Below are 19097 nucleotides of genomic sequence, written 5' to 3' on the forward strand. Positions count from 1 at the left end.
CCAAAGTATAGTGAAGCTTTGATGGATCTTGGTAAAAACTGTAAAGTTGCATAGACAACACATTTAGCATCATAAAAGTAGTGGTGTGTGACATGTATGGGAAGGAAATGATGGATGTGAATTTATTACGTTTTTAATTCACCTTGCGACAGGAGGTAAAATAGAACCTGAAACCTTTACAACCATGTCAATCATTATTAAAGCTACATGTAGAATGACGTAACTAACAGACTTCTGTTCAGAGAAGCTCTCCTTTACCAATCCCAGCAATACCTTTACCTCGTGGCTGAGGGGATATCAGTCAATTGGGTAAATTTAAATCAGTTAATACTCAACAAGTCCAGTGAGCAATGGTATAATGTGCATAGTACAAAAAAAAAAAAATGTTGTCGGCCTGCAATTACTGACTTTTCTTTTTATTCGTATATTAGGCATAAGTTCCATTGGCAGAGTTACATTTGCCAACAAGATCTAATTTTACTTTTTTCTTTTACCAGAATAAAAATAATTTAAAAAATACTTGGAGCATACAAAAATCAATGATTATAATAATAACTACAAAAAAAAACATTTTTCCTATTTATTGGTTGATTAGAGTCTGCAATAATGTTACCTGGTGTCAAATTTCTATGACAAGAAAGCAGATAAAGGTATTATCCCTTTTGTAAAAAACAAATTATTTCATTGCATCAAACTTAAGGGTTGTTTGACTTAAGTTGATCTCAATTTAATGAATCTCAACTTCCAAATGAATGTAGATAAGCATATAATACCTATTAAAGCCTTTTTTTTTAATCAGCTATATCTTTATGTGTGAAAATAACCTATAAAACAACAAATCTAATGACATATACATGTATTTTTATGTTTATATATCATAATTTTAAAGCAGGACTTTGGAGAAAAGGATAGTTCTTTATTGTAATAGGAAACAAAAGCCTGATAAACTGATAAATATTCTTTGGAAAACATAACCTATTTGTTATCAATAATATTGTGATTTTATTAGTACTTCAAGTTCGCAAATTGTTTGTGTGGCAAAAGAAGTTAGTCAGAAAACTTATTTAAAAATTATATTTTTCTGGCTAATGAGCCGACAAAAACCTATATTTTCATGCTATAATAAATTTTCTCTTTGTAATGTACTGAAAGTTCTGTAATTGTCCATTTATTTAACTACTGTAATAGGAATTTCTATTACAGATGTAACTTTGTTTAGTGACCAATACTCTCTGATTTTATCTTTTATCCCAATCCATCTACAACTTCTTTCTGAATAAGGTCTGTCTTTTTATTATGAAAGTTTGATAGTACTATCACAGGGAGAACACAATGTTAATATTTTTTCAGCCGTTTGCTCAATACAAAATGACTTTCTTATAGACTTGTTTCATCTGAATATCACAGGTGAAGATTGCATTGAAATTAATCAACATTGGATGTAGTTTTCTAGTTCGACAATAGTGGGACAGTGTTTACCAAATAATGATACTAAATATTAACATTGGTTTTTAGAATTACTATACACTCAGTCATATCTATATCTATTTTCAGCATTTAATTCACTGCTCATTGCAAGACAGTGGACAATGACATCTCAATGAACACTTAATGCAGATTTTTGCTCATCTTTACTCAATTTAGTTATTTGTTGATAGTTTATTTCAAGTTTAAAATGCATATCTCCAACCTCAAATTGTGGTTTTGTAAGTCTTATTTGGGATTTGAATTTATTTTCTCCAAGTGATAAAACAGAACTTTTCTCACCTAATTAGATTTTTTTCAATGACATATTCAACAAGCTTAGATTTATTTATCAGTAAGTTATTCTAGTGACTTCTTAAAACTACACTGATAGCCAGCTTCACTGTCAAAGCTTCACACTTTTCTAATGAATACCTTTTTAACCTTTCATTGGTATCATGCCAAGGTAATGGATGCTTAGTTACTGCATCTAGATCTTAATGCTGTGAACATGACAGACGTAATTCCTACAATGCCTTGCACTATGTCTATTTGAACCCAGGAAGCTTCCATTTGAATAAAACTTCTATCGTAGTGTCCATTTTCTGCTTTTGACATCTCATATACTCAACTTTATCTGTCAGTTTTAATGTTAGTGGAATTCCTTAATTAGTGTTTCTTTTGCATTGATTTAAATAGTTTGAACCACAAGATGCCATTTTTTCCCTTTACATTACATTGTAAGGGATCTTTTATCTAAATAATGTGTGAATGCTATACTAGTGATATTCTAGTTCCATTAGTGGCCAGGTTATCTTGGGTTAGTTTGTGTTTTCTATAATGTTGTGTTCTAGTATTTTTCCATTTTTAAAAGGTTTTTTATAATTGACAATAAATTACACTGTGTGGTGGGTACTATTTTGCAAATTAAAATAATAATCCATAATGCTAAACTTGTCTTAAACATAATCCCCAAACAATAGAATGAATGGGAAGAAGTTATACACTTGTAGCATTGCTACACATAAGTTGTATTACTATATAATATTGTGCTTTTTGAATTATGTATACAAAGAAAAGTGGTATTAAAAACCATTATTTTTAATTAAAGTAAAGCTAGGAAAATAAGAATTTAGAATAATGTTTTAAATTATTTGTGAAAAATCTATTTCATTTTTTTTTCCAAAAGATTTGCTCTTATGCCATATAATAGTTCTATTGCAATGCTGTTAAGTTACAGGACAATTTTGAACAATTCTTAGATTATATTAATTTTAAATTACTATTTTAAATTAGGAATTTTTAGTTAGTAGCAAGAGAAAAAGTAGACTGATTAAATTCTGGTGAAGAAAATATTGGCAGTTACATAATGTAATATAACAAGGCCTGAACTATAATTTTATATAAGAATACATCTTTACATGAGAATTTTTCTCATTAAGAGATAGTTTAAGACAAGAAAACATAATTGAAAAACACTGACAGATACCTGGGATTTCCCTTACTGCTTCCTCCTATGTTCATTACCCTAAATCAGTTATACCATATGTGCTTAGTGTTTAACCAAAAATAATATAGCAACATTTAGTTAAGCATACCATGATACCCAAAAGATGAAACTAATACTCTAAGAAAACATTGTTAAGTCAAATTAATTATAGATACAGAAATTAAAAAAATGTCTAATGTAATTCTAAAATCAAAACTTTTAATTTTGTACAAACAGACTTAACTGTAAAACCTGAAATATACTAAAAGTTATTTTTAAATAAACATGACATCTTTTAATTTTAGAATAGTAGATTCATTTGTTTCTGAATGCATCACCCAGTATCTAATATTGGATCCTTTGTTTAGATATGAGAGGTTGGTCCGGCGATCCAGGACAGAAGACCTCAGATCAATAGAAAGCCTCCACTGTCTGTATCACTGTGGAGAAGACAGGTTTGGTCGTCCAGTAGTGGTATTTATTGGTAACCGTTTAAGATTGTCAGAAGTAAATATTGACAAAGTAAGTAGAAAACAGTTTTAATTAATTCTTTGGATTTTCTTAATGACTATAAAATATGGTTTCTTAAAAGCAATCACTATAAACAACTTTCAATTCTTGTAATCTTTGTTTGTTCAGTTACTAGTCATGAAGACTCTTTTTAATTTGAGTTTTCATCATCTTGACTTTAGATTATTTGCAATGGTGGTTGGGTTCTCTTCGTATACTGAGATATTTGGCTTTTAACTGGGTCCTTCAAGATGAAAACATCTGAACTTCTAGAAGCTTCAGTAACTATAACTGTATTGTAATGGTAGTTTGCTTTTCTCTCTCGGTGTGCTAGGATAAACTTCTAGGTTGGTAGATTTTGTTTTCTGCCAAACATGACAAATTACTTATCCTGTGATACTTAGTTAAACGTCTCTGCATGCTACAGTTATTAGTCTTTTCATTTGCTAAACCAAATATCCCTCCATAACTTATGATAGGTATCATTTTCTATAGTTTTAATTTTAATTCTAATGTTTGAATCTTTGCAGATATTAAATAGGTATTATTGAGCTTTTTATTAGTGTTTTTTGTTTTGCATATACTTGTGTTACAGATGTTGGGTTGTATTTCTTTCCATGCACTGGAGTGATTGTCTTCTTTACATTATAATATTTGAAAAACAAGCTTTTGAATCCAGAAACTGAAGTAACATTCATGAGGTGTTAGGTTTCTGTCAGCTTGGTATTATGTATTTTGAAACTCTGAATGTTTCCTAGTGGATGTTGTTAGTGCCTCAAGTTTTTCAGATGCTGAATTAAATATTGTGTATTTTTATTTTTTCCTCTCGCCCAAAGTTGTTGACAGTTATAAATTTAAATTTGTGATTTTAATGTTAAAAAGTGTTTCAACTGTGTGCTGTTAATTTTAAAGTGTGAATTTTATGTACATGAGGAATGGTTTCTTTATAAGAACTCCCACAACACACATTTGGAGGACATGCCAATTATATTTTTGTTTGAAAAAGAGATTGATCATATAATGTGTTGAATGACTGATTGAGTGCTATAAATGAGAAAATATAATCTTATTATAATTGCAAGAAAATAGGTAAAAAGAGAGGTCTCTGACTCCCAAATAGTAATGAATTCAAGTCTGGCATACACTGCATAAGATATCACAAGGTGTCTTGTGTAACATATGACAGAATTGAGTTTAAGCTATTGTCATGGAGAAAGATGATTCAATCAAGTATTAAGTAGGAGCCTAATTGAAGTGATGGTTTTTATTAAAAATAACCCAGTTATAATAACTTTTTTGTATAGTAGGTATTAATTTCTACAGTATTTTCTTTTCTTTCAGGCAATATTATATTTGATCCACACAATGGACCAGATAGTAAGACGGGACTATGTAGTTGTTTATTTCCACTCACTAACAACTAAAGAAAATCATCTTCCCCTTTCATTTCTCAAAGATATATATAGCCTCCTAGACTGTACATATAAAAAAAATCTCCGTTCTTTTTATGTTGTGCACCCTACCTTTTGGAGCAGAGTAAGTATAGTGCTTAAATGAATCATATGGGTGGTACTGAAATTGCTTAATGTATGAAATCCTCCTATGGGTGGTGCTGGAGTTGGTTAATGTATGAAATCCTGCTGTGGATGGTACTGGAATTGGGTAATGTATGAAATCCTGCTGTGGGTGGTACTGGAATTGGTCAATATATACAATCCTGCTGTGGGTGGTACTGTAATTGGTTAATGTATGAAATCCTGCTGTGGATGGTACTGGAATTGGGTAATGTATGAATCCTACTGTGGGTGGTACTGGAATTGGTTAATGTATAAAATCCTGCTGTGGGTGGTACTGGAATTGGTTAATGTTAAAATCCTGCTGTGGGTGGTACTGGAATTGATTAATGTATGAAATCCTGCCATCTCTTTGTATAAAATAAATTGTAAATTTTGGGGCTGTATACTCTTCATGGTAACAAAAACTGTACATGATTATTTAACATTTAGAGTTTAATTTAAACTGATCAAAAAGGAGCAGATTTAAATTAGCTGCACTAAACAGTAACACAACTAGCCTGCCACTAAGTACAGAGTTAATGTGTAATGTAAAACAGATGACAAAACAGTATATTATGACATTACAATAACTTGAAGTTTTTCCATGTCAGAATTTTGTGTGATTATATTCAGTATCTTTTTCTGGAAAGTTTGTCATGAATAAAGCGTTATTTTATTATATGACACATTTCTTCAAAACATTTAGCACTTTTTTGTGTCTTTAGTATCTTTGTTTTCTCTATTCTTATAACAGGTGATGACTTGGTGGTTTACAACATTTACAGCTTCCACAATCAAAAACAAAATTCAATCACTAGGTGGCATTGAATATTTATATTATCTCATACCACCTGAACAGTTAGACATCCCTGAAGATATCCTTGAATATGACTGTAAGGTAGGCACTTCATCCCTGGAATTGTTTTTAATTATGATTGTAATGTAAGCAGTACGTGTTAAACTTTCTTGAAATACTACCCATAAGTAAAACTACAAATTAAATAGCACATCAATTTAGCTATTGTGATAAATGTAACAAAATGCCATAAAATACTCTTAGAAGATAAATTCGTTTTGCAGATTGAATTATTTGCCATTCCCATGTTTTTAGTGTCAACTAGTTAACATAATTTAAAAACAGTCTGCGAACCTAGAAAAAAAGCTCACAATAGCTATGCAAGTTATTCAGTATCACAGGAAGTTATAAACACTAACAATACAGATAATTCTAGTTCAAGTTTGAAATTGAAATAGGAAATTTAACCTAAAGATATCTTATCTGTAATTTAACAGCCATATAGATTTCATGTAAGCTGTTCCTGATTATGAACTACATATTACAGAAGAAAGTAGCCAGCACATGTTGCTACAAAGGCTTTGTCTAGCTCTTTCGTTTTTTACCAAGTGACAAGTTTGACTATTACTTTTATAATTCACTCACAGCCAAAAGCTCATGTCACATTCAGCACCAACACATCTTGAACCCCAGAAATTTCAACCCCCAGTGCAACATGATAACCATTACAACAAAATTAACTTTGTATGACTACTCCCTGTTTTACATTTTCAGAGAAAATTATATAAAAGTTTGTGTGAGGGCTGTACCACAGCTTTAAATGTCAGTTTCATACACAAGCTTTGTAGAGTGCATTCTTGGAAATAGCAGTATACAAGATGAAACACTTTTCAACTGACAGAGAATGTGTAATTACAACAAGATAAGTTTAGCAGCAATCATATTTCAAAGTAATAACTTGAACATAAACTTTGTCTCAAAATTTTAAAGTTATAACAAAATTTCTTCTTAAACAACACTTAGTTTGCTTTCCATCTACCAAGAAAAAAAAATTTTGAGATGATTCCACCTTTGGACACCCTACATGTCATTGGCATTGTGAAAAGCATGGATGTGTGAGAAACAATCCAGTAACTTTCATACATTGACCTTGAATTCCTTTAGAACATTCAACACTGTCTGAACCATCAACCTGACACAATTGTTTGAGATTGACTCAATAGGCTGGGAGTAATTGACCGTCAGGCTTAATGAAACATAAACAGAGTTATTCTTACATATGAATAACAAGCAAGCACTATGTCTCTGAAATTAACCTTGATCATAAATATTGGGTAAGCAGCATTACATTCCTGTAGCTGCTTTTGCATATCAATACCAAGTAAATGCTATATACCTGAACATCAGATAAATGTTACATTCTTAAGATTATCTTGGAAATCAGTTGTTTTATCCAGTATCTATTTTGGAAACAGATATAAAAACTAGAGATCTCGTTAGCTGAAATAATCAGAAATAGTAATGCATATTTAAATTTTCTGATTATTAAATGGCTGGTCCACTTTGGCTAGAGTCAACCAAGTGCCAGTGTTGGAACTTCTCAATGGGTGTTGTAGACATTGCATCTGCAGAGATGCCAACCATTATAATTTGAGTGTAATCATTACGATTTTGGTGTATACATTACGACTATACACCCATACAGACAAATATTACGACTTGTTGCAACTCCCAAATTATTATATATTATATAGGCCTATACAGTAAAGTGATAAATTGTTTCCCCATGGCTTGAAAGGGGTGAAAAGAAAATTTCTAGTGAGATACAAATAAATTTTGATAACAAATAAAAGACATAGTCCAAATGGCTATTTGCGATAATCATGTTTGTGCTTGAAATAATAAAAAATATTTGTATCTCCAGCATCTACCAATAGTTTGAGTGCAGTGCTTCTCCATAATGGGTATGTGGGGGAATCCATAGTTATGCCATCAGTTATTGTCAGCCAATCAGCGCTCGCGTAGATGGGTATTTCTTGTTTTCTAAGCGGCATAGAAACATCAATGCGATCGTTCACAAGATGAAAAAAGAGGCCTCATTTACCAGATTGTCTCATTTCTGGCAAATCTAAAAGGACTAAAACTGTGAATAAAAAATTTAGGAAAGAGTATAGTGCAAAATATCCAGTCATTGCATCAAAAGTCAGTGACAGTCATGCATTTTGTACAGTTTGTCACATCGATTTTTCTGTGGCGCATGGCAGGATAAACGATTGTTCCAGACATACAAAATCGGCATCTCACCAACAAAAGGCTGAGGCGAAGACAAAAACGATGCAGATAACAACATTTATGAGTAAGAATTCAGAATATGAAAAAAAATTTCAAAATAATTTTTTAAATTTATTTATTAAATACACAAAACACAGTCATAAATGAGCAATCTATAGCAGTAATAAACAATAATAGTTATAATAATAATATAATAATAAACAGCTTAGAGACATTGGTCAGGCCTAGTAGCTGCAAATGATAAAGGGCTCTGTATCTGATGCTGGTGTTTGGGTATAGTGATAACGAATCCCTGGTGTTGCTGCATTGTCCTTGCTTGAGATTGTAGTGCATCCCCTCGTAGGGCTCCATGGTGGGTGGGGTCAGTGGGTACCAAAATTTTTCTTTTTTTCTTGTGGATCCTCCTACTAAAAATTTAAATAAAATAGTGAAAGCAACAGTCAATAGGTAAATGACCACGTCTTGAAGACTCTGATCAGCAATCTTCAACATCTGTAACACCAGTTGTACCTCATTTTTTCATCCTACATTCTCTTTCAGAAAAACCTTTAGGGCAAATGTCCCCCTTTTTTATTCAGAAGGGACTGGAAGGACTTGCTGGCTCTCCACAGTTAGTAAAGATGCTTCGATCTGGAAAATATTGGTTGAAATATCCACATCCCAACACAGTGAACTTCTCCTGAATTCAAAGGCAATTTGGGATGTACCTATTGAGGTTACCCCTCATGCTACCTTGAATTCATCACGACGAGTTATTGTTGAGAGGGATTTGTAGAACATCCCAGAGTCAGAGATTCTTGCTGGTTTCTCCACTCAAGGAGTTTCTGCAGTGAGGCGCATCTCCACTCGCAAAGATGGAGTTACACTGCCGACAAAAATCCTCGTTTTGACATTTACCTCACTACGTGCACCTGCCACCATCAAGGCAGGTTAACTAAATTGTAGGGTATGGCCGTACATTCCAAACCCTCTCTGATGTTTCCAATGTCAGAGGTTTGGCCACTCAAAGACGTCATGTCGTGGTTCCCTGACGTGCTCATTGTGGTGGAAAGGACCACGATGCCTATGAGTGTGAAATGGACCCACATTGTGTCAACTGCAATGATTCTCATCTTTCCTACTTTTGTTCTTGCCCTAAATGGTTGGAGGAAAAAGAAAACGACTCATAACATTACTTATCCTGAGGCTCAGAAATTGCTGTCCACTACTTCATCTCGGACATATATGCTGCTGCACTTCATTACACCACTATAGTGGGAGTGCAGACGGATCTCTCTGTGCCTTCAAGAGAATCGTTCTCAAAACAGATGAAAAGCCTTTTGACCTTCATGGTTAAAAAAGTTGATGAATCAACTTCTACACCCATCTCTGTTCCTCCCATACATTCCAACAAACCCCATGATCCACATCCTTTGGTTCCAGGTACAAGCATTTCTTCAGATACATCTTTTTCTTCCACCTCAAGATGCAAATCAATCCTTCGTTCGCATCCTCAGTCACTGGAATCCCCTTCCAACAACAAAGACCTGCCCAATCGATCCAGGGCAGGATCCATGGAGGTCGATCTACCTCCCCCGAATAAGGACAGTAGAGAAAAAAGATGTGGTCGTAAACAGAAGGGTTCTCCAGCCAATTCACCTACGCATCATTAAAAATGGCCACCTTGATACAATGGAACTGTCAAGGTTACATTCTAATCTGGATGGCATCAAAACACTGATTGCTTCCTACCATCCTGTATGTCTTTCCTTACAAGAAACATTTCTGAAACCTGCCGATACAGTCACCTTTCAGCAGTTTTCTCTGTACAGAAATGGCAGGCTGTGAGATGGACGAGTACATGGTGGGTGGCACTAATGGTTGATCAGCATGTGCCCACCCTGTCTTTGTCACTCAACACACCCTTGGGGGCTGTAGCCATCCATGTTTCCTTGGGTCATACCATCACTGTTTGTTCTCTCTACCTGTCACCTGGAGAGACATATGATCAATCAGACCTTGATGCTCTCATTGAACAGTTGCCGTTTTCCTTTCTACTCCTGGAGAGACTTTAATGTACATCATCCCCTCTGGGGATGTGCTGTTATTGATAGGGGGGTCGCTCTATAGAGTGTATGCTCTTTGATCACAATCCTTCTTTTTCAGTACTGGTTCTTTCACTTATTTTCACACACCTAGTCAGTCCTTTAGTGCTATTTATCTCTCATTTTGCTCCCCTTCATTATTCTCCCATTTTTCATGGAGGGTTGACAATAATCCACGAGGCAGTGATCATTTTCCCATACTTTTGAGAGAAACTGGCTGTGGTCAATGCCACCCTAACTGCGTGCGCCAGTGGAAGTTGGATCAGGCAAACTGGTTCACTTTCACTGTTTTCGCAAAACTTGATCCTGCCATTGTCTGTCAGCCATCAATAGACGACTGTGTGGCAGCAGTAACTGACTGTATTATACAAGCAGCTGCTCAATGTATCCCTAAAACTTCAACACATTTTCCACGTGTCCATTCCTTGTCCATGGTGGAATCCTGCTTGCCACATGGCATGGAAGGCTCAAAAACAGGCCTGGGATACTTTCCGTAGATATCCCACACTTTCAAACCGCATCGCTTTCCAGTGGGCCCATGCACATGCTATGTGGGTAAGACATCAAAGCCAGAAGGAATCATGGATTAAGTTCACAACTGGCATATCTTCTACCACCAGTTACAAGGTCATATGGGACAGGGTTAAAAGGTCAATGGGCACTACAATTCTGTCCCCCTCTCATTCTTACTCTCAGATGACCAAGAAGTAGCTGATGTCCAGAGCATCACCAATACTCTAGGTGAAAGCTTTTGCCAGGTATTTAGCACTTCTGCTCGTTCCTCCACCTTCTTGGCCATCAAGACTCGGGCAGAGCATTCACCTCTTTCCTTTTGAACTGACTGTCTCTTTGACTATAATCATCCCTTTACACTGGTGGAACTGAAACTGTCCCTTCATCGGTCTGGCGGTACATCTGTTGGACCAGATGATGTACACTATGACATGCTGCACCATCTATCTCCTGCTTCTCTTGATATTCTTCTAATTGTTTTTAACTGGATCTGGCAGGAGAATGTTTTTTCTAATGCCTGGTGCCAGGCTATTATCTTACCTTTCTCTAATCCTGGGAAAGATCCCAAGTTTCCTTCAAACCACCGTCCAATTGCTTTGACAAGCTGTCTCTGCAAGACCTTAGAGAGGATAATTAATGCTCGTCTTGTTTGATTCCTTGAATCAAACATCCTCCTCTCGCCCACCCAGTGTGGGTTCCAATGACAGCACTCCACCATGGACCACCTAATTTGACATGAAACATCAATCAGAGAAGCCTTTCTCAAACGACAACATCTTGTATCAATATTATTTTACATTGAGAAGGCTTATGACACAACATGGAGGTTTGGCATTTTGCGAGACCTCCATATATATGGGTTACGTGGCCATTTACCCATTTTTATTAAAAACATTTTAACAGACAGGAGATTCCAAGTTGGGATGACTTTGTCACTTTCCTGTTCTTTTCTACAGGAACTTGGAGTCCCTCAGGGCTGTGTTTTGAGTGTCACACTTTTCAGTATAAAGATTTATGTCATCACTGAACAATTCCCTCTCACTGTTGCAAACAGGCTCTATGTCAATGACTTTCACATCTCGTGTCAGTCGTCGAACATGAGATGTATTGAGCAGCAACTACAAACTGCCCTTGATCGTGTACTAAAGTAGACCACGGCAAACGGTTTTAATTTCTCACTCTCTAAAACAGTTTGCATGCACTTTTGCTGCCAACAGGGTATTCACCCTGATCCTGAACTCCTTATCAGTGAAGTTTCGCTGCCTGTGGTCCCTGAGACCAAGTTCTTGGGACTTATCTTTGACCGTAAGCTGACCTTTATACCACACTTACAGCAGCTATGGATCAAATGCACAAAAGCACTGAACATCCTCTGTGTCCTCTCTACCACCAGTTGGGGAGCTGATCAATGTTCTATGTTAAAGATATATCATGCTCTTTTTTGATCTAAACTTGACTATGGATCAATTGTCTATGGCTCTGCCAGACCCTTGGCCTTAAAGATGCTGGACCTCATTCATCATCAAGGACTTTGACTCTGCACTGGAGCTTTCCGCACCTCCCAAGTTCAGAGCTTATACGTAGAATCTCATTAACCTTCTTTGCACCTTTTCCGTTTGCAACTGTCTTTACTATATTCTCTGAAACTTTGTTCCTTGCCAAAGCATCTCACCTGGGGTTGTGTTTGCCTTCCTTGGTGGGCCATACTTTTTCAGAACAGATGATCTGCCATTGCTCCTTTTAGCTTTCGCATCCAGGTGCAATTGGATGAATTGGGTCTGTTCTTGGATAACATTGAAGAATCCACTGGTCATCCCATCCCACTATGGCTTATTACAGTCCCCAAATGTGACCTTTCTTTAAGTCATCTGAGAAAAGCTGATACTCCTGATTGGAAGTACCATCTTTTATTTACTGAACATCTTTCGAACAATCTTTCCATTCCAATTTATAAGGATGGTTCCAAATCAGATGACTCTGTGAGCTCTGCCATGGTTTGTTGCAGTTCTGTGGTTGTGCACAGAATCCCCTCTACAGCTTCTGTGTTCACTGCTGAACTATACACCATTTCTCTTGCCCTGGATCATATTGAAGCTAAGCAGTACTCCAACTGCATTATTTATACTGACTCGCTTAGTTCTGTTACTAAGTTCACACCCTGTTCTCACTGATATTCAATACTGACAGGCCCATTTCTCATTAACATCTACTTCTATCCAGTTTTTCCGGATACCAGGCCACGTTGGTATTCACGGGAACGAGCTTGCAGACACAGGAGCTCAATCTGTCTGCTCTGGCATTATCACCACTGTGCCTATTCCATACATGGACTATGGTCCTGTATTCAAGGCTGAGCTGGCAGTTGACTTGGAGTGAGCAACACAAAAAGAAGCTTTTCCAAATAAAACGCTATACTGGACTTTGGCCATCTTACTTCCATAAGTATTGGAAGGAGGAAGTTGTTCTAACTAGACTTCACATTGGTCACAGTTTTTTAACTCATTGTTTTCTTTTATCTGAAACTGATCCACCAGTGTGTAGTCTATGTAACACTCAGATCACTAAAGCCACATTTTACTTTCTTGCCATTGTTACGACTCTCAACGATGACACCATTTTTAACATGTTCTGTCCCAAGGTTTGTCTAACATTAGACAGTGTTATTGGTGATGGTGACACTGTCCACCTTGATAAAGTTTTTAGTTTTTTAACAGCCATTAATCTTTTTAATGTCATTTAAGTGTTTCATATTTATTCATCAAACCTTTTTTCTTGTGGTTCCCTTTTCAGAGTCACAATCTCTATAGTTCAATTTGAAATTAGTAAATGGCCATAACATTAAATAACTCAACACCAGGACTGAAAAGACCAACTTTAGGTGAGTAACGCTGCTGTTTGAACTACCCATTAGTCATTCTGATGAGTTATTATTACAATTTTGCTGCATGTCTTTTAACACTTTTATTACTTTACTCTTTGAAAATGGCTGTAATGACACGTAACCCGGAACTGGGACTGGAAAGGCCAACTTCAGGTGACTGACATGGTTCTTGTACTTACCTGTTAATCTTCTTGGCAGGTTATGATAATTACCATTATGCTACAGAAAGTTTTTTACTACTTCTCCTACTCTGGTTTCTCTTAACATTGTAGACTAGATGTCAAAATTGGTTTTATGCTATTTATGTTTTTAAATGCTGTTTTGTTTTACCTTCATTTCTTTTTATGAATTTTACTACATTTACTTTATTTTTACCTTTTTACCGGGTGTTTGGCAGAGATAGCCTAGCAGCTTTGTGCCATAAAACACTAAATCAACCAACTGACCAAGGTTCTACTGCAGTATACTACAATCCTTAGATTACTTTCATAATCAATAGAGAAAAACTCACAACTGATAATAACTTCTATGAATCTCTGTACCACTCCAGGAAATGAGTGTGACCTTACTCTTTTGTGTTGTACACTTCTGAAGTTTCAATAAAACAGTGTAAACACTCATTGGACAATCACTGTCATACATAACTGTCTAAGTTAGAGAATCAGCACAAATTTAAGGTATTTGCACATCCATGAGTGTTAAACATAGCAATGGTAAACTGTATTCATACATATAAGCTCCAATAGTTAATTAGGCAAAACTAAGGAGTAATAAACCAAAATCACAACTGATACAATTTGATCCAAGTTATAAATCACAAGTTACAATCAGTGAAAACAAACATTAAGAAACTGAATAAAGTTACACATTAAAATGGTCCAAATGTGATTGTCATTAGAATAGGATACTTCATGTCAAAATGAAAATATTGCAGAGACACTGGTATTACTACAACACTAAATGCAAAGATAAGAAACATCATAAGATAAATAAAACTGGATATAAAACTGAAATAAGTGTAACCATCAGAAACTGAAAAGATGAACCAATTACATGCACATCATTAAAATTACAACAGTGCACACATACACACACAAAAACAAATTTGAACATACAACAGTATTTGAAAATTCAAAATGAACATAAATGAAAACAAACAAATATACATTTAGATAAAAATAAAAACAAACCTCAAGTCCCAGAAGAAACTCCAAAAATTTGAGAAAATTGTGTGCAGAATGATTGACTGAAGATTCTAGAAAACCAATTTTGATAAAATATGTTCAATGAAATATAAAAGAACTAGAACAAAAGTCTATTAAGGCTCTCTTTAGATTGTCACATTTCAGTGGTGATTTTCTGGAGTGTTCTCTGTAGCCCGCATTAAGATATGGTACATCTTGGCTTAATGAGAAGCTCACAGTGGGTAGCTGGTGGTCCTACTACTGTTTCTTCCATGCTGCTGATTGAACTATTTCTGTAACACTTCTTTCATTCTCAGATGGCTTGAAATAACCTCTGGGGTAGTCATTAGTAAAGTGTCAGTAGTTCCTTGACTGCTGTTTCTTTGACTTTTGTTGTTAGTTTTGCTTTCTTAATGATTGAGAAGAGGAAGAGGCTTTTATCTTTTATTTGATGCTTTACTTTTTAAGGGGTTACAGATCTGATGATTCTTCTGAAGATGTAGCACGTCTCTGACCATTGAATTACATTCTTCCACCAGACATCTGTGGATCTTCAAAACCATGCTGAAAGCTCCATCATCTCTATCAAGAGTTGGTGGTGCCTAGTGCTTGCTTCCTTCCATCTTGCCTGTCACTACAAAATTAAGAACAGCTAGAACAGAGAGACCTCATGTAGCTTTATGCAAATATCAACAAATAAACAGATGAAAAGCCAGGGAACTTATGCATTTCTAAAGTATGAAAGAAAATATTTAGAAAAAGTTTTTTGTAGCAAACACAAACCTTTATAATATATAATATAATATACAAATAAAACAAGATCACTATTTAATAATAATGATATATTTATTAAATCAACATTGAAGAAATGTATAACATTGAAAAGCATGAAAACCTATTTATAGTATACATACATGAATTAAAAATAAAATGTTATGAATATTTAAAATATAAATTTGTGTATATTAAAGTATTGTTAAAACATAGAAAGAATTATCACATTTAATTTTTTATCACTGTTGATGCAATAGTGTTCAGATTCTGAACATGCCAGGAAGAGGCTAGATAATACACTTGCATTTCCATGTTGTTGAACTGAATGTGTTGTAACACAAAATTTTACTCTCTTTTTTTTAATTTAGTGCTGTTATTCAATAAATAATTACACCTTTAAAACTTTTCAAGTTTAATGGCTATTTTGCCATTTCAGTGATGCATAGCCTACCTGAATGGTAAATACCATAAAAGTAATGTACAATAAATACTTCAACAGAAAGTAGTCCCTTTATCATATACTATTAAAAATGTACAGAACACACAGTTACACATTTCAAACCTTATATACCTTTCACAAAACTGTTCCAATTCTATCATGACTGCCATCAGTATCAAGGAAGAATGGGCAATCATGATGAAAATAAGATGGCACTGATGCTTTGACCAAAGAATGCTTCATGCAATATAATGAAAAACCCAGAAAACTGTGAATATTGTGCTTTGTGTCAAGCTGGGACCAGTTTTTTATCACAACATTCTTTGTAGGATCTCTAGATACTATGTCCTTACCCATCTATGTAACCAAGAAATTTCATTTCCATGCACGTGAATGTACGTTTCTTTGGCATACTTTCCAATCCTGCACATTTTATGTACTGAAACACTGTTCTTATATTGCCTAGCTCCCCCTGAAAAATGTTGGCATATTGACCACACATAATTTTTCAGCTTTTATGTAGAATAAACTTGTGTCATTTAATTAAAAAAAATAAAATTTCTATAAACACTATTACATTTAACTTGATTTGTTTTAATGTTATTAACTATGTAGATCAATTGCAGTATTTTAATTTATTGCTCCCTCCCTCCTCCTCCTCCTCAAATGGAAAACCTGGCTACACCACTGCCATGTAGATGAAACTACTACAATATGGACCATGAAAACTCTAACTGTAAAACATGCTCAAAGTTGGTGAACTGTTGATAAATCCATTGCATTTTGCTGAATATGCAAAACTCGTGAACTATACTGGTAACTTAACAAATAAAGGAAATGTCCCAAGACAAATATAAAAAGGAAATTAAATATTCTTTTTTACCTGAAATGTTAAAAGATGCTATGAAAAGAAAATGAAAATCAAGTCAAATTGATTTACATGCTTATTTCAAATCCAGACTTAGTTTGAATTCCACCAAACCATAGCTAATCACAAAAAAAGTATTGGAAATTTTATTGTAAAGAAACTAAGGCTTTCCCTGTTGTAGGAAATCTTGGCTTTATAAATGTAATCAATGTACTGGAGCTAGAGTATGACATTCCATCTAGAATGTATTTAATTAAAACATTGATATCAAACATGTATGCTGATTCCAAATCATATGTTTTGAAGGAATTAGATACAGTTTAACAGTCACTATAGCTATTAATGGTGTATGTATGGAAGTTTACCCAGAAATTTTACTTTGGATCTTTAAGTGTTTTACAAGGTAGCTTTAAATAACATAAATTATAATTATTAATTGTAATTATATTTTTTTAGCAATAAGTATGAAACAACAAAATGTTACTAGTGTATCCTGTAGGAAATTGAAATAATAAAAAAAAACATTGTTGAAATTAATTGAACCTGTTGCTGAATATTGGTATATTGTGAAATTATATTTATTTTAAATTTTACTAATTTGGTACAATGCACTGTGATTTATCGCGCGATGTTGGTTTCAGATCAATGGACTCCGATATTGTACACAACCAGTAACAGATGCTGCTGCTGCTGCATTGTAGGATATTTTCTAATAGAGAAAATGTTGTGTAGCTATTTCTTGAATTGTGTGCCTAATTGAGAAAGACTACCAAAGGTTGTCCAACAATTTTATAAAAAGATAGTTGTGAAAATTATCTGTAGAAATTAATCTAACCATGTTAAAAATGTTCTGAAGTGCTCTTGTTTGTTTGTGTGTATATATGTATGTATGTGTGTGTGTACAGGTTGGGAGGCATATAATTTGTAAAATTAACCAGAGAGAAAAATTTAAATTTCATGTAATTTCCTTTGGTGATTTGAGTTTTGGGATACGTGTGGAAACATTATAATGTTTTTGATAATTATTGTTCACAGGCCATTTAAGAATGAGGTGAAATACGTGTTACATTGTTTTCACTGTCTGCTTAGGATGTTAACTATCTCCATATATTCTATGATGTCAGATTAAGAAAACTGTTATTTGAACTTATGCTAGAAATCTTGAATTTAAAAGTACTTTTAGTGCAAATAGTTGTGTATGAAATGATAAGTGAAAATTAGTTTTAACATATATAAACATTTGCAGAGCAGGAAGCTGAATCTTTTAGTTTGTCTTGTATAGTTTATTACAGTAATTGAACTTACTTTGTTCTATAAATTCATTATGTATGTTTGTATTACCTTTTTGCAGTCCCTGACTATCTTTTCATAGACTGTATATGCCTATAATCTTATGTGCAGCTCATCCAATACTTTTTTCTACCAAGATAAGTCATCAGATTGTCTCATTTAAAAAGGTTTATTGACTGAAAACTGTCTAAAAGTTACCCATAGTAACCTTGTTATATACATCAATTATAATTTTATGTTACTGGTATATTTTAAGTATGTTATTTGTAATGTTGCTGTTACGATTCATTTCCTGAAAGTTTTGTATTTTCTGTTGCATTGTTGAATGCAATGTCTAAGTCTTTTACATCAAGGCAGATCTTACCAGTTGAGCTAATGAAGATGTAACTGCAGTAGTTTTGTATGAATTAATCTATTTTTTCATTAACAATTTCAAATCTCTAGTATAATAATGATTTGAGAGATCTCAAAATAAAGTTTTACTATTGTCAAATATTTGTGTTTTCTTCTTTATTGCTAGCACACCTAAGTCAAAAAGGATACAAAGGTTTGCTGTTGCCTGTTATATTAAGATGCATCTCTAAACAGAGTTAATTAGCAAATTTATGCAAAAAAATATTCATAACTATCATTATTTGTTCCTAGAGTTGACTTGTAAATGTTTAAACAGAAATAGAAAAATCCCAAAGTTATATCACAACTAGCAAATTTTCCAAATAATAAAGAGTTTATGTATTAGTTTTGAGGCAGTAATTTTTAGCAGTACACAAATGTGTTATGGCTTTGTGTTAAATTTGAAACAAGAGAAGAATTATAAAAAGTAAAACTTGATAAAGGTTCAAACAGCACAGGGTAACTTCACCTTTAATTAATTAATTTTATAGTATGGATAATTTATTATTTTCTAACACCTTTTGGTGGCTATTACTAATTAAACTAGTGAAACACAAAAAGATA

General features: G+C 34.1%; 1 protein-coding gene across 1 annotated transcript in view; it reads left to right on the forward strand.

Moving 5' to 3' along the window:
• LOC143222018 (protein GDAP2 homolog) overlaps positions 1-18633 on the forward strand; it is a 39326-nt gene extending 20693 nt beyond the window's left edge. Inside the window, 4 exon segments of the mRNA XM_076485264.1 lie at positions 3322-3475; positions 4805-4999; positions 5774-5917; positions 17492-18633. Coding sequence (XP_076341379.1) covers positions 3322-3475; positions 4805-4999; positions 5774-5917; positions 17492-17551 — 553 coding nt within the window. The 3' untranslated portion in view covers positions 17552-18633.
• The last annotated feature ends 464 nt before the right edge of the window (positions 18634-19097 follow it).

This window comes from Tachypleus tridentatus, chromosome 1, assembly GCF_004210375.1.
Source record: "Tachypleus tridentatus isolate NWPU-2018 chromosome 1, ASM421037v1, whole genome shotgun sequence".
NCBI lineage: Eukaryota > Metazoa > Arthropoda > Merostomata > Xiphosura > Limulidae > Tachypleus > Tachypleus tridentatus.